The sequence below is a fragment of the Eptesicus fuscus genome, chromosome 23, assembly GCF_027574615.1.
Source record: "Eptesicus fuscus isolate TK198812 chromosome 23, DD_ASM_mEF_20220401, whole genome shotgun sequence".
In the NCBI taxonomy this organism is placed as follows: Eukaryota; Metazoa; Chordata; class Mammalia; order Chiroptera; family Vespertilionidae; genus Eptesicus; species Eptesicus fuscus.
This window is the reverse complement of record NC_072495.1, coordinates 17809603-17825066: the sequence shown is the minus strand read 5'-3', so window position 1 is coordinate 17825066 and position 15464 is coordinate 17809603. Positions and strand designations below refer to the sequence as shown.

Below are 15464 nucleotides of genomic sequence, written 5' to 3'. Positions count from 1 at the left end.
CTATTCATTGTCTCCAGTACCAAGAAAAGTCTCATTTAATAAATTAATAAACTTGGCCGGACAAAACTCTTGGCTGGCTTTCTCTCCTATTTTTTTAAGCTAGTTTGTACTTTATTCTATTTTTTTTTTAAATATTTTAATTGCCTTCAAAAAGGAAGGAGAGGGAGAGATAGAAACATCAATGATGAGAATCACGGATCGGCTGCCTCCTGCACACCCCACACTGGGGATCAAGCCCGCAACCCGGGCATGTGCCCTGACAAGGAATGGAACTGTGACCTCCTGGTTCACAGATCAACGCTCAACCACTGAGCCATGCCAGCTGGGCTGTACTTTATTCTTAAGTTTGCTCAAACAAATGACCACTACACATTTACAGGAAACCAACAGCACAAAAGGACACAGGTAATTTAGAAAAGGAAATCTTTTAAAATCCTAACATATAACCCTGGCCAGTGTTTCTCGGTGGTTAGGATGTCAGCCTGCACACCAAAGAGTCTCAGGTTTGATTCCTAGTCAAGGATACATACCTGGGGTTGCAAGTTTAATCCCCTGCCCAGTCGGGACAACTAATCAATGTGTCTCTCTCACATCGATGTTTCTCTCTCTCTCCCTCCCTCTCTTTCTAAAGAGAAAAATGTCCTCAAGTGAGGTTTAAGGAAAAAACAAAATAACATAAACTCAGATGGATGTGTCATCATAAAAAGAAAGGATGCTAAAAGAAATAGTAAAAGGAAGCAGCTCTTAAGAAATTTTAAAATAGGATGACAAAATTCACTAGAAACGCTGGAAGACAAAGGCAAAGCAATCGTTCAGATTCTAGAATAAAGCTGAAGAAAAAGAAGCAATCGGGGAGGTTTGGGTCTAACCAATTAGAATTTTAGAACATACTTAAGTTATAATGGAGGAAAGCATTGAAGAAATAATGCAAGGATATTTCTCTGGGATTCATAAAAGACACATACCGTTAGGGTGAAATCACTTTCCCTGTTATTTTTTTAAAATGTATTTTTACTGCTTTCAGAGAGGAAAGGAGAGGGAGGGAGGGAGAGAAACATCAACGATCAGAGAATCACTGGTTGGCTGCCTCCTGCATGCCCCACAAACATCTCTCTGAAAATTTAGCCACAAGTCCTATTCATTGTCTCGCATCAGCTCGCAACCCTGACATGTGCCCTGACCAGGAATTGAACCGTGACCTCCTGGTTCATAGGTCAATGCTCAACTACTGAACCACGCTGGCTGGGCCTGTTATCTTGATAGAATTCAAACTCAAGAGTCGGCCGAGCGTGCGGAGTAGAGTAATTCGCGTCCCTGTCAGCGGCTGGCACCTGCAGGGAGGGCGAGTCCCACCGTCCTGGAGGCGAGAGGGTCAAAACCATCACGCAGAGTAACGCCAGGCCAATCACACAAGGAGTCCTGGTGGAAGTTAAAGTATTTATTGATGTGTTTAAACTCTGTACATTCTCCACAGATCAGATTAAGGAGTTTGTAGGTGAAGTTTACCTGTGCATAGTGGGGAGAGACATGGATCAGGGAAAGGGAAGGGAAAAAACAGTCACAGGGAAATAGAAAAAAATACACCACAGGTTACCAGAACCTTCAGAATAAAAAAAAGAGGAAGCGGTGACATCAACATCAACTACACAAGCATGACAGGGGCGTGGGAAGGAACGAAGCCTCGCCGCGCTGCACGTGTCAGACATCGCCCGGCCTCCTGCTACGCAAAGCCAGCCCCGGGTCTCCGGGCACTGCCCCTGCCACGGTCATCTGAGTGGACACCAGGCGGTGCGGGGGGAGGGCAGGCAGTCAGGGGACAGCGGGAGGCGGGTCAGTGCCTTCGGAGGGAAATGCCCATGGAGGTAAGGACAGCACATCGGACATTACGTGGAGGGAGGGAGGTGTAAAAAGCTACGGTGGGTGAACGGTGGACAGTGAGGCCATATACACACTACAGGCTACTATCCGTGGAAGAACTGGATTTCGAAGGAGAGGAGTGTGGGCGCCCATTCTGTGTACACGGGCTCTGCTAAAAGATGCTGGGACGCAAATGCTTTAACTCCTTGGTGACACTGAGGAACCAGCAGCGGGAACGCTAGATCCCAAGAAAGTGGTCCTTGACAATGATTTTGAGAGGGATCAGATGTGCTTCAATGGTCTCACAGTTCCCTATCCACTTAGTTTCTCAGCGACTTCCTGAAGCTCATTGAAAAAGGAAATACTGCCTTTTAAAAAATAAGAACCAGGACAGTGGATGAGCCTCGGTGATTTATAAGCGCAACCGGGACAACGCCCTGCACGGACAGTGTCCCTGCCAACCAGCACCTCCACGTCGATGGAGAGCACGTGAGACAACACAACGGAAGTGGATGCCTGGTTAATTTAAAAAAGAAAGCTACATCAGTCAGGTATCTGCAATAGATCATTTTCTCATTTCTTTAAGGTTTATATATCATATAGTTATATTAACATTTCACCCATTTAAAAGAATGGAAATTGTGATCCTACAGTAGTATTTATAGTCTTAGTGATCCGAGAGGTCTGAATGGAAGATGAGCTCCTCTGGAAGTAACTGTTGGTCAGCAGTCGATCCAACGCTGGACCTTCTGGCCCACCTGCACTCCCCACTCCAATGAGGGGGGAGGGGGGACATGCGCCTTCTCCCACTTAGACCTGCATCTGCTCAAGATACTTGTAGGTCGGATTTTCATAACCGTGGTTCTGCATCTTGTTCAGGTGGCGCTCCTCGGGGGTGAGCATGGGGTCGACCTGCAGGAACAGAGATTGTGGGTCACTGCAGGGCACCCAGGAGACGGCACAGGGCTCAAAAGGCCTGGGACCACCGCCAGCCCAGCGTCTCGTTCCCACTGGGTGATCAAAATGAATGAGGACACGGGACGAGGAGAGAACAGGAGGGTCCAAGAGGCAATGCTTCTGCAAGCCAGAGCCCTAAAAGCCTAGTCCAAGTTGGAGAACAGTGAACTGAATTTCCTAGGGACAGCCAAAGTGAGCATCCCTATAAAACAGGACCGAGGCTGGATGATCTGCCGGGTCTTTCCAGCTCAGAAATTCTAACACTTAGGCCCCTGTGCTACAGGAGATGAAACCCAGTAACTGAGACATGCCTCTGAACGAATTTTCCAGAGCACGCTATGCTCTTTACTGCACTCATTTTCTAGAATCAAGAGGCCCAGGCATTTCCACCAAGAACGAGTGGTGAGTTCTAACTACCCATTGGGATGAAAGGGAAACAATCTGCTCTGCTTTCTACATTTCCTGTTGCTTTTTTTCCCATTAAAAAATAAGAACAGCCCGGCTGGCACGGCTCAGTGGTTGAGTGTCAACCTATGAACCAGGAGGTCACAGTTCGATTCCCAGTCAGGGCACATGCCTGGGCTGCGGGCTTGCTCTTCAGTGGGGGGTATGCAGGAGGCAGCCGATTAATGATTCTCTCTCATCACTGATGTTTCTCTCTCTCCCTCCCTCTCCATTCCTCCCTCTGAAATGAATTAAAAAACATATTAACAAAACAAAAGAATAATATTAGTCCTGGTTCTAGTTTTAAGACGGAACCACTCATGATTACCACTGTTGCCTGATGTGCCACAGACCTCACTTGTTCCTTATAAAACAAGTCAACAACAAAGAAGAGCGTTACAGTCCTCCATGCTGACACCCAACGTGCCTGACAAAAGGAAACACTAAGAATCGGAGAGGCAGATCCACCCTCTGCAACAGAAAATGCTCTTAGGATTTCCTCACATTCAGTCAAAGCCCAAATTAATGTTAAAAGTCGGTAGCAGCCCTTTGTCATAGATCAACATAGTTCAGTTGGGGCTGACTTTCAAAACATGAGCTAGTGATCCAGTGAGCGATCTAGCTGCCGGGCAGCGCCCAAGAACAGACATCTGAACCCCAGCAAGCCCCGCCAGCAGAGAGCAAGCCCCCAGCTCGGGCCGGCGGGACAGCCCAGCCACTCACCTCCACGATCCCATGGCTGATGGTGCCGTACTGCCTCTTCCTCAGCATCACCAGGCTGATGACGATGACCGTAGCGATGGCCACCGCAATGACCAGCAGGCCGATGAGGGCACTGCTGCTCAGACTGAAGTCCTCCCGCAGCGGCCCCACCGATTCCTACAGGACAAGGCGGACGTGCAGGAAAGCGCGGCGTGAAAGGCAGGCAGGAACCGAGGCGCCCTCAGTCAGGGCCGTGCCCCTCCAGTCCTGTCCCGAAGCCCGAGCGGCTCCAGGGCCCAGTTTTCCAGGTACCACCCACCTGGGAGGACCCCCACTTTTCCAGGTAACCATCCACCTGGGAGGACCCCCACTTTTCCCTGTCTCCATGAAGATTAACCCGCATTAGGTTCTGGGGCTAAACACATACCGGCTCTTCCTCAAGGCCTCCAACTCTCTCAGAATTGAAGATCATCTCCTTCACATCCAGGGTCTCGTCAATGACCTGCGACACATGGAGAGGTCAGTAACTGGGAGGGGAATCTAGTGTCAATGTAACGCCATTCCGTGTGGTGGAGGAAAGCAGATACCGGGTGGACACCAGTTCTGCCTCCTTCACCTAGATCAGGCGTCCTCAAACTACGGCCCGCAGGCCAAATGCGGGTGTGTTTGCCGTTTTGTTTTTTTACTTCAAAATAAGATATGTGCAGTGTGCATAGGAATTTGTTCATAGTTTTTTTTTAAACTATAGTCCGGCCCTCCAACGGTCTGAGGGACAGTGAACTGGCCCCCTGTTTAAAAAGTTTGAGGACCCCCTGACCTAGATCCACGCGAACCCCCTGGAAGGAGCATGTGGGTGCAGGGTCACGTAAAGCAGAGGGTCCTTCCAGGGCCTCTCCTACATCTTCCTTTAGGGAACTGTTGTGGGAGATACTTCAGGGCAGATTACCAGGAAGCCCAGTTGAAACATCCAACTCAGTTAAGAATAATCCAGAAATAGGAGAGAGAGAAAATGCTAGAATGATTAACAGGAGGTGTGAACGCAAGGCAGCACCGAGCCAAAGCCAGCTCTCCTCCACGTTCACACTGAATCTCTCCTCAATAGAAAACGGCCTCTCACATTCTACTCGTCTCTTTAGTTGCAAATATATTTCCCCACTGCACAGCAAGGAATGAGCTACTGCTGGGAAGTACTTCTCCATCCCTGTTACACCCGGACGCTAAACAACACGAAACCTGTGGGAGCAGCTGGGGCCCACCCGCCTGCCGCCGAGCGGAAAAGGAACACGGGGGCCACCTGGAAGGCACCTGACACAAGGCCACTCGCGCATTCTTTTCCAAATGAAAACGGGGCAGGGCAAGAGAGAGAAATGGCTCACCATGTTTTCATCCACTTTGTTCTTGCTGTTGATCACCTTCTCCTCGGCGCCTATCAGCCCTCCGTCCTGCTCGCCCAATCCAGAGCCTGTGTGGAGAGGGCGCAGCTGCATTTCCCAGGGCGTCTGTGCCTCTCAGAGGCAGCGCCCCCCTCCTGGGGCAGCGCCCCCCGGAGGGCCTCCCCGCAGCGCAAGGCGCTCCTCGGCTCCCGTTTGGAGGAAGCGCTGTGCTTACAGGGATGAGTGGAACGGGCGGTTTCCAGAGGCTGATGGAGTAATGGAGAGGAGCGCGCTTGCTGTACCAGCCGGGAAGGATGGAGCGCAAGCCTTCAGAAGACAGTGCTTATTGTAAGAGAACGCAGCTAGTGCCAAGGCCTTCCAGCATGGAACCCATGGGACGCCCCAAGTGAACTACCGAGCCCCTCCTCTTTCAACAGCTGGGGCTCCCTTCCAATGAGCAACTGTCAGACCTCAGGCATCTTTTATCCCACAGGCAGTTCTTTCTGCCTGAAATAACCTCCATGACCTTAAGCCCTTCCCATTTGTCCTTCAAGCTACAGCTGCTCTTGGGAGACACCCCAGGTTCTAGCACTTCAATCAAGCACTATCTGTAATGATTGATTTTCTCCCGTCTCCCACCAGGCTGTGACCCTCTCTGGGCCTAGATCCCAGATGCTCACATCCTCGCTGGTTATTAGAGCACCGACAGGAAGGAAGCATCCCATAAGAAGGCGGAATCCTGACGTCAGGGCGGAAGGCACCTTTCTATAGATGAAGCAGAAACGGCACCATTCCTCTTGTCAAGGTCAGACATGGCCTGAGCCGACGTCACTTGTGCGTGGCACTCCAAACGGCCGCATCAGGGACAAGCCAGCGCACCCCAGCAAGAGGAAGCGAGGAGCAAGCCTCTCTACTTCTTATTTTTAGCTCCAAAGCTAAAAATAAAAATGTGATTCCCAGCTACCCTAACACTTGCTCATTAATAAAAACCGACACAGTTCTTACAGATGTCTGATCTGAACCTCTTATAAACAGACCAACCTGACAGGATGCTCAGCATTCAAAGTGGCCACCTGCCCGTGAGGAACAGTCAAACACGAGCACCTGCAAAGCGCTGCTGTCCCGGGCCTGCCACCAGCGCGCTGACGCCGGGCCAGCCACCGTGGAGCGTGCCAGCTCACGCCACACTTGCTCTCGACACGGAGCAATGGTAACAGCTACTGCTGACCCCGCAGGCCGGCTGACGCAGTCCCTCGTGAGCACACAGCCAACAATGACGCCCGTTTTCTCTAGTGTTTTCATTTTAAAGAATAATTTCACAGCTGGATTCTAGGGGAAGTTAAGCCAGGGCTGGCGTGTGTTGTCTCAAAATGCCAATGAAACGGCACCTCCACTATTTGAGGGAGAGGAACGGTGCCACCTCAGCAAGCATGCGTGTGCCAAGCCTAAGCCACTGTGATTGCGCTCCTTCCACCACTTTTCTCAGATCTCCTCCTCAAAACTGTGAAGGTCAGGGCAGGATCCTATCTGAAAACTAACGTGGCACTGGATCTGCTACTAGTCCACACTGTTTAAGTACTGTTTGGGTGATATAACCCATGTAAACACTAACCAAAACCATTCTGATTTGGTCAAACGCATAAACGCTTTAAGAGACCAAAAGTTAATGTTTAAATTATCCCAACTAGTAACAGTTGGGGTCCAAGGGTGAAAGCCAGCCAACCTCCTAAAAAATGTATCTTGATCTGTGAACATAACATCTTAGACTTGATCTGTAAGCAGAGGGTGTGCTGTTCAGAGCAGGGTAACCACGGTGACGAAGAGGTACGTCAGAGCGGAATACAGTGAAGCATTCACGCAGAAGCATTCACATGAGAAGGCTGGAGTCTGTTCTGTTCCGAGATAAGCTGTGGCACCCCCACCGCCCCATGCTGGCCAGGGAGCACCACCCGGCCCGCCACAGCCTGTCTGCAAAGCCCACAGTGGGCTCGCAGACACACCCTGAGAACACGCACCCTCCGGACTGGTCACGGTGGCTGCAGACGCTGGACGACCCAGCCGCCTGGGACACTCAGCAGCCGACATTGCATTTTATACAGCAGAAACAGCGGGGGCTTTGAAGACAGAGGAGCTGGGTTCAAATTCTGGTTTCTCTGCCCCTTGAGCTCATTACTTTGAGCAAGTTCTGTAACTCTAAGGCTTCTTGGACTGCCTGATCTAGGAAACAGCTAAAATCCCACCTACAGTGCTCACATAACGTTACCTCTTCCTGACACGAGACTCACTGCAGAGTCTCCACCTGCTGCACCCATCGGCTTCTAGAATGCGCTGCTTATTGCAATAACCAGGGGACATGAGACAACTACAGTGGGCAGGTGGGCACAAAGAGCAAGGACAGCCAGAGAGGGAAGAGACGTAAGTGGGAGCAGCAGAGAAAAAGATAAAAAATAAAATAAAATAGAAGACCCTCTACCTGACCAAGATTAAGCCTATTTGCTTTCATATGGTCTCCCCGGATTAAAGGACTTAGGAGCCACCTCTGGGTACTCTGTTCTCTGGGCACCCAGAGGGCAAACTTGGGATGGCCACCTGGTGACCATGGTCACTGGCACTGGGCTGGAGGCTGGAGACAGGACCGCTGTGGCTCCGCACAGCCACGGCGGAGGAAGGAGGTGGAAACAGTCGGTGATGTTATGAGACAGATATGAGATTCGGACACACTGGGGAAGTGACAGGGATGAAGGTCTCAAAGGGAACATCTCTGACAAACCAACCTTTTTTCATTGGGTGGTACAACTCCGGCTGGGTGTCTAGCAGAAAGGAAAACAATAAAAACAAAATAGCACAAAAGGAGATTAAGAAGGAAAATGGCTTTCAAATTTCCTATTTTAGAACTCCTTTATAATGTGAACCAAAAGTCCTCTTCCTTAAAACCCGGCCTGAAAAGCCCACGGACCAAACAGCAGTGAGGGCTGGAAGGTGGGAGAGAAAGGAGGACGTCTGTCTTGGGTTTTCTGGGGAAAATTTGTGACATTCCAAAATTAGTTAGCTTAGCCCACAAAATTCTTTTTCTTAGAAAAATAACAGAATCAGAAGTTGACAGATTGCAGTTTTCTGAAGAGGAGACAAGGTCCTATTTCAAATACGCCCGGATGCTCCCACCCCAAGGAGCTGTGTAGGCATGGCTGCCATGCTGCTGCCACGGAGCCTGGGGTTGGCAGGGCAGGTTTGGGGGGCATGGGGAGGGGGGAGACACAGTGGTGCCTCCTTTCTCAGATTCTGCTGTTACTGGAGGGTCAACTGAATTGGCACTCGGAGGTAACTAGTTCAGAAAGCAATTATGGTCTGAAGGCTAAGCTGGAGGCCCCTCCCCACTCTGGCGCCTCCCCAGGCCTCTGCCAGCACAACTGTACCAGGTCAGAGGCCTGTGGCACCAAATCAGGTGGGCTCAAATCCTTACTCTCCACCTACAAGCTATAGGACCCTGGGCAGACACTTAACCTCTCTGAACCTGGGAACCCCAATGGGGAAACTCTGAGGATTAACTGAGAGCACCCAGGAACGATGCTTAGCTGATGCTGGCATTCGATAAGGACTCTATAGCTATGGCCTCTTTTTTTATAACCACACCATCAGCAAAGGTAGCAGACAAATAGAGAGACTGATTCCACACCCTGGGGTCCTGGGCCCGCTCTTACTCCGCACTTGGTGTTGCTGGTGCAGACCCAAGGGTCAGAGGTCCCCTTGGACAGCAAGAACCAGCAGGGGGTAGCAGTCAGCATGCCTGACCGGAAGGACAGGGACACAGCTTCCTATCCCCCCCCAATAGCACAGTAAGTCGTGTCATCTCTGTAGCCTCTCCATTACCTGACTCCCAAGACTGCTATGAAAAGATAAGGACATAATTTAACACCAAAGTGCTGTGTCCACAGTAAAATGACTTCCACGTGGAGTAAGTTTTACACATGCTGGAGGTAGCTGATAGGCCCAGGAAAAACTGCAGTCTTTAAGCAAACCATCTATAAAATGTGAGAAATAGGGCTAACCTCATGGTGATAATGAACAGCTATCTGAAAGCTCCCACTATGGTCCTGCACATAGTAGGTGCTCCATGACTCAAGTCTTCCTTGCCCTGCCCGACTTTCACTAGGAACCCAGCCTCACCAATACAATCCAGGTCCAAAAAATCTGACTTCAATTTTCTAATTGTAGTCTTCTCCCTTCTTGCCCCCACCTCCACCCACCCCCACACCACCCTACACCCACCGCCAAGAAGTTGCACTGTCAATCATACACACCTTCATTCTCAGGTAAGGACGGGAAGGGATGGAAGGGGCGGAATGGTGGGATCTCATCACTTTCTTCAGAGCTCACCCGGACGTCCACAGGGGTCTCTGAGATAGAGGACGTGAACTGGTCCATGTCTGCACGCTGTTCTTGAAGCAGCTCATCTGACAAAGACAGACACGGCAGGGAGCCAGGTTTTCAAAAGGATCTGGGTTCTCGGCACAGGACCAGAGTCTGAACAGGACTCGTTCATGTGATTACAGCTCGCGAGACCTGCCGAGAGGAGCATCTCACCAGCTCACAACTGTCACCGACTGCCTGAAACACCTTCTGATTCTGTGGTGCCGCAGAACCCCAGCACTGGGGGGCCCGGGCTCCTTCCTGGGCACTCCTCTTCTCTAGTAATTTCATCTAAGGCACAGTTTTAAACACCACCCACACAGCATGGCTCCCAAATCTGTATCTTAACTAATGCCTGAGCCTGGCTCATCAGGCTAATGGCCTACGTGACACGCCCACTTCATGTCCAACAGCAACTTCTATTTAAAATGAGTGAAGACACCGCTCTGCCTCAGTCAACTCTGGCACCACCACCCACTCACTGCTCCCAATGAAGACCTGGGCATCATCCTTAATGCTTTTCTTCCCGTCAATCCCCATCCGACCACTGCACAGCCTGTCCACCTCCTTCTGAACCGGATCCTGAGACCACCCACACTCTCTCCCCTCCATCACCACCCGAGTGCACACAACCACCAGCTCTCTCCCAGATTTTTACAACTGCTTCCAGGGGGCTCCAATTTTAATCAACTCTCCACACAGCATCTAAGTAATTTTTTAAAAAATTCATGTTCTTTTTAAAAGCATAATCCAGATCTAGTCACTCACTAGCTTAAAAGCCTCTAATGGCTATTATCCTGAAATAAAATCCGAACCCCTAGATTTTGCTAAAATCTCTTAACAAATTGGCCTCTGCCTACTTCTTTGGCCTCGTTTCTCCCTGATCTACTCAAATGTGCCTGCCGCTTGATTTACACGCCAGGCCTCTGCTGGAGTCATGCCTGTGATAAGGCTGTTCTCTCCCCCTGGGGTCTCGGGTTACTGGCCCTGAGACAGCCTCCCTGACCACCCAGCCACTCACCACCACTACCCTAGTTACCCCCTCCACAGCTCACACCACCTGCTGATACTTGTTTTCCTGTCTGTCTCTCCTACGCTCACTGAGGAGATACTGTCTGCTTGTGCACTGTTCACACTGACACAGGGCAGATAATAAATATTTGCTGAATAATCGGAGAAGAGAGAGACCAAGAGGGAGAGGAAGTGAGAACGTGTGTAAACTACGTGCCTTGAAATGCATCAGCACAAGGGAAAGGTAACAGGAGACTTCCCCCAGGCCCTTGCAATTTTACACCCTAGAGTTTTCTTCCGGTAACAGAGTGAAGGTTAATGAAACTCAAGGCTCGGTGGCTCACAGCCAGTCCTTGACCTGGACACGTGAATTCCAGACTTCTGAAACCCCGGGGTGCTAACACCCAGCCTCACGGCTTCCCGCGGCCTAGTTCTCTAACCTCTCTCGGCCATCACTCGCCAGCCTTCCCAAGACCCCACCTGACTCTGATACAAACACAGTCAGCACCCACCAATTTCCTCTTGGATTTCCTGGGCTACATAGGGGACTTTGTAGAGCAGAGAGAGGCTCTGGTTCCTCCTTTCTTCAATCACGTGGAGATGCGTCATCACCTGGAAGGACAGTATGGGAGAGGCCTGTCAGCACCACAGCCGGGGAGGAGGACCAGCCACACACACTCCCGCAGGGACAGCCACACACACTCCGCAAGGCCAGGCCTCCACAGCGCCCAGCAAAGCAGCTGGCAGAGGGAACGCACTCACCCCCACACACGTACTGACCACGGAAGTGAAGAATTGTGCAGACTGTGCAATACCCCCAGCGATCTGAGAATTTACCAGAGTCCTTCAAGTTAAAGAAAATGTAAGAATCCTACTAGCCAGCTGTTGGCTTGCCTTTCATAGAACTTACTGGACTGAATGAGTTACAAAGAACCCTAGTCTGCACAATGCCAGGGACTAGGTAAGGTTTTTCTGAGTGAAACCAGGAAAGAGTTGGCCAATTTCTACCACTGGTCAGATTAGATGGGATAAAAAAAAGAGAATGAAATCGTTGGCTAAAAAGTAGATTTGGGGAGTGAGGGAACCAGTCACAGACACTGCTTTGTGAAGTAACTGCTTAAAATGATTTTCATGGTGATAGCTAGTTTATTCCTATTTAACTAAATTAGCTATTCTTTCAAAAATTTACGCTAAGGTATATACAAACCTGATTTTAAGGAGTGTTAAATAAGATTTATCTACCACCCATCTGTCTTCCATAGCTCATTACCCTTTCTGAACGCAAATTTCCAAGGTTGCTCACTTTTTAAAAAAGCCATTAAAACCGGTCACTTACCTTTACAGCTTCTCCGGATGGGAAAGAAAGGTGATTTGGGGTAACTGCCACCCCAATGACACAGTGAGACACGTTGCAGCTCACACAAGCTATTTGTGGTTACTCCTGCCTGGCTACCCTTGCAGTTACCAAGCTCTTCCTACAGAGGGCGAGCTACACCCATGGATGAATTATGTGGGCTACAATCCATTAACATGAAGCGTCAAAATGGGGGTGGATGGGCTGGAAGAGTTAACTGGAAAGATGCTTTTATTGTAGACGGGTATCTCTCTGACCGTTAAAAGCAAGGATGAAGCAATTTAATTTTATATCTGCCATTCTTTCAATCAAGTAGACTTGGGAAGGCCAAGAGGGAATGCCTCAGAGAGAAAATGCCTAGAAAGGAACACGTGGCCCACCCCAGGCTGAGCATGTGCTGGCATCGCTCCACTTCGTCAGCTGAACTGAGGGGCCATCGGAGGGAGGGAGGCCCACACCCATGAGGACAGAAGTGCACTGTGGGGGGAAGGCTGCACACTGGAGTCTGTGCTGAACCTTGGAGCTGCGCACGAGGGGCAAAGGCATGTCACACAACCAACCAAATCCGCACGTGATAACGGCTGAATGTATTCAGGGCTCTCTGGAGTTTAGGGAACAGACGAAAGGCTAATGGGATTCAGCGGGGCTCAGAGCAGACAGTAAACGTCACACAGCAGAGCTGGGTTTCCCTTCCATGTTCTGAGGAGGGCTCTGCTGCCTGTGTGACTTGGTGGGGCACTTTAGTCCTGCTTGCAGGTGAATCATCGCCTAGGTATTGATTTAATATACTGGTCCGATTCCTCCTATTCTCATCACTCAGAACAGGCCATCCTACCTAATAATAGACAAATATGCAAATTGACCGCACCTTCGCTACGCCCAAGCCACGCCCACCAGCCAATCAGGACGAGTATGCAAATTACCCCAACAAAGATGACGGCTAATTTGCATATCAAGACAACTTAGAAAGAAGCCAAGAGCTGCAGAAGGGAGCAAAGCTTTGAAGAAGCAAGCAAGCTGGGGGGGGAGGGGGGCGGGGGCGGGGAGAAGGGAGGAGCGGAGGCGGGGCCGGGGGAGAAGGGAAAAGCAGGCGGGCTGGCGGAGAAGGCGGGGCGGGCGACAAGGGCAGAGCGGAGGCGGGGTAGAGTGCAGCAGGAAATCCTATTGAAGGATTTTTCCTGCAACGGGAACGCTAGTGTTCTCTATAAAATCCTACACAATAGTCTAGTTCTTCCACACACAAGAATTTTTAAAATGATCACTTAAAAAAAAAAATCAAGTAGACCTACAAAACCTACCCGTCAAGATGCATGCGTTGCTCCCCCCACCCCGAGCTTCCTGGAAGCCACTCTAGGAGGTTCTTGCCTTTTCTCCTCCCTTCTACTGCATCCAGCTTAAAGCAAAGCACTGCGCCCCAGGCCATAGCAGGGTCCCTTCTGGTCCCCAGACCTGGCCCCTTTCGTTCTTCCCACTCTTTAGGAGCCCGAGTTCTTTCATTACCCCAGACATCCAACTGCTGAAGTGCAGCTACGTTTGAGGACAATTACTCTTCATCTTTACAATTAATGTAATTAATCCTGTGCGCACTGGGAGCTGCTCAATGGCACACAGGGACTGGACTCTGTGGCGTCAGACGTGAGGGCCGAGTCTGGCAGGTGGACAGGAAGCACACAAACATCTGCTCAACGAAGGAGCAGCACCCTCCCCGCAGCACTCCTAGGCCTGTGGGCAGATGACCTTCCAGTCATCACACAGGCACAGAGGCTGGGGGGCGAGTTCCTGGGATGGTGGGCAAGTGCCCACACTTGTAAGGACCCACAACAGCACAGCACGGGGTTTATAATATGGGAGGAAATGAGATAAGATCAGTCATGTCATTACAGGGCCCTCTAGAAACTAACAGGCTACAGAAGAAACAAAAGACTCAACACAAAACAAACCCACTAATGGGCTGAACTATTAGACGGTGATTTGTAAGGGAGCCAGCAGTCTTACAGGCAAGTTCATTTTCTATGCATACGAGAGTAAAACTCAACTTAATATACAGACAATATAGAATTTAGAAAGAGGGTCCAGAAATAAACTCTTATAGATGACTGTAAAGAAAAGCTAGACCCAGCGTGGGACAAATCCCAGGAACCTAAAAGTGTCTGTCTACACAAAAATGTAATGTACAAACGATACCAATCTTTATGAACTGCTTGATATAGCAGCCTAGGAAATGATTTCCATTATTAATTCTAGTGGTGCCCTAAATAAAAATAAACTGTTAGATACTGACTTACAATGTAATCACCCATTACTAAACTTTCAGAAACTGTTTAAGTAGAAAGTACTTAATATTGCCAGTTTGATTCCAGGTCTGGGCACATGCCAGGGTTGTGGGCTTGAACTCCAGTAGGGGGTGTGCAGGAGGCAGCTGATCAATGTTGCATTCTCACACTGATGTTCCTCTTTCTTCCCCTGTCCCTTCCTCTCTCTCTAAAAATCAATAAACTATTCTTAAACCAGCTCTTGTACCTAATGACGCTGGAAATGAGAAACGCTTTCTAAGGACTGATATCAAGCACAACCATCAGTGCTGACCAACCGTCAGTCACAGCAGCCTCTCCCACCAGAAACTCTCCCAGAGCAACTTGGACTCCGCCGGGTACCTGGGATTTCATCTGGGCCGCCTTCTCCGGGTCCACAGCCAGCACATGCTGGTAGTGCCGGACGGTGTGCAGGCGGTCTTTGTTCTCCGCGCGGACATACCGCCGCAAGGCCTGGAGAATGCGATGAGGCTGCAAGACAGAAGAGTGGTTTTAATATCCAGAGACGAGGGCACTGAAAACAGACAGAAAAACAAGGCTTTAAAAATCCCCTTAAGAATGTAAAGCTCAGTGAGGCGTAAGAGTGAAAGCTGTCCTTTCAAACGCTTTTAGTAACAAGAAGCCAAATCTAGGTTCCAAAGTTGTATCAGCTCCTTCACAAACAGTATTTTCCCTCATTTCCAGCCCACTGTCCTCCTCCAATGGGCACTTTTTCGCTGGCTCAGCCTCTGACACCTTAATTACAAACCAGGCAGTCCCTGTGTCACCCAGAAGTGACTTTACTTGCTTACTTAGGATACACATATCCTCCCCCCAGAGCAAGACAGGGTACACAGAGTCAAGGGATAAACAGCCTGACACTGTCCGGCCAGTGTGGCTCAATGGATAGAGCATCATGAACCAGGAAGTTGTGGTTTGATTCCCGGCCTGGGTTGCAGGCTCGATCCCCAGTATGGGGCATGCAGGAGGCAGCAGATCAATGATTCTCATCATTGATGTTTCTATCTCTTTTTCCCTCTCCCTTTCTCTCTGAAATCAATAAAAATA

General features: G+C 49.8%; 1 protein-coding gene across 4 annotated transcripts in view; it reads right to left on the bottom strand.

Moving 5' to 3' along the window:
• Nucleotides 1–1423: 1423 nt before the first annotated feature.
• APLP2 (amyloid beta precursor like protein 2) overlaps nucleotides 1424–15464 on the bottom strand; it is a 59190-nt gene continuing 45149 nt past the window's right edge. For 2 of the 4 annotated variants that reach the window (XM_008142535.3, XM_028146893.2), the window contains 8 exons: nucleotides 14760–14888; nucleotides 11264–11363; nucleotides 9632–9784; nucleotides 8108–8143; nucleotides 5337–5422; nucleotides 4388–4462; nucleotides 3982–4137; nucleotides 1424–2769 (listed from right to left, as the gene is read on the bottom strand). In XM_008142535.3, the coding sequence (XP_008140757.2) occupies nucleotides 2668–2769; nucleotides 3982–4137; nucleotides 4388–4462; nucleotides 5337–5422; nucleotides 8108–8143; nucleotides 9632–9784; nucleotides 11264–11363; nucleotides 14760–14888 (837 nt within the window). In that variant the 3' untranslated portion in view covers nucleotides 1424–2667. The remainder of the gene's footprint in view (nucleotides 2770–3981; nucleotides 4138–4387; nucleotides 4463–5336; nucleotides 5423–8107; nucleotides 8144–9631; nucleotides 9785–11263; nucleotides 11364–14759; nucleotides 14889–15464) is intronic. The other 2 variants (XM_028146892.2, XM_028146894.2) reach the window with 1 other exon arrangement.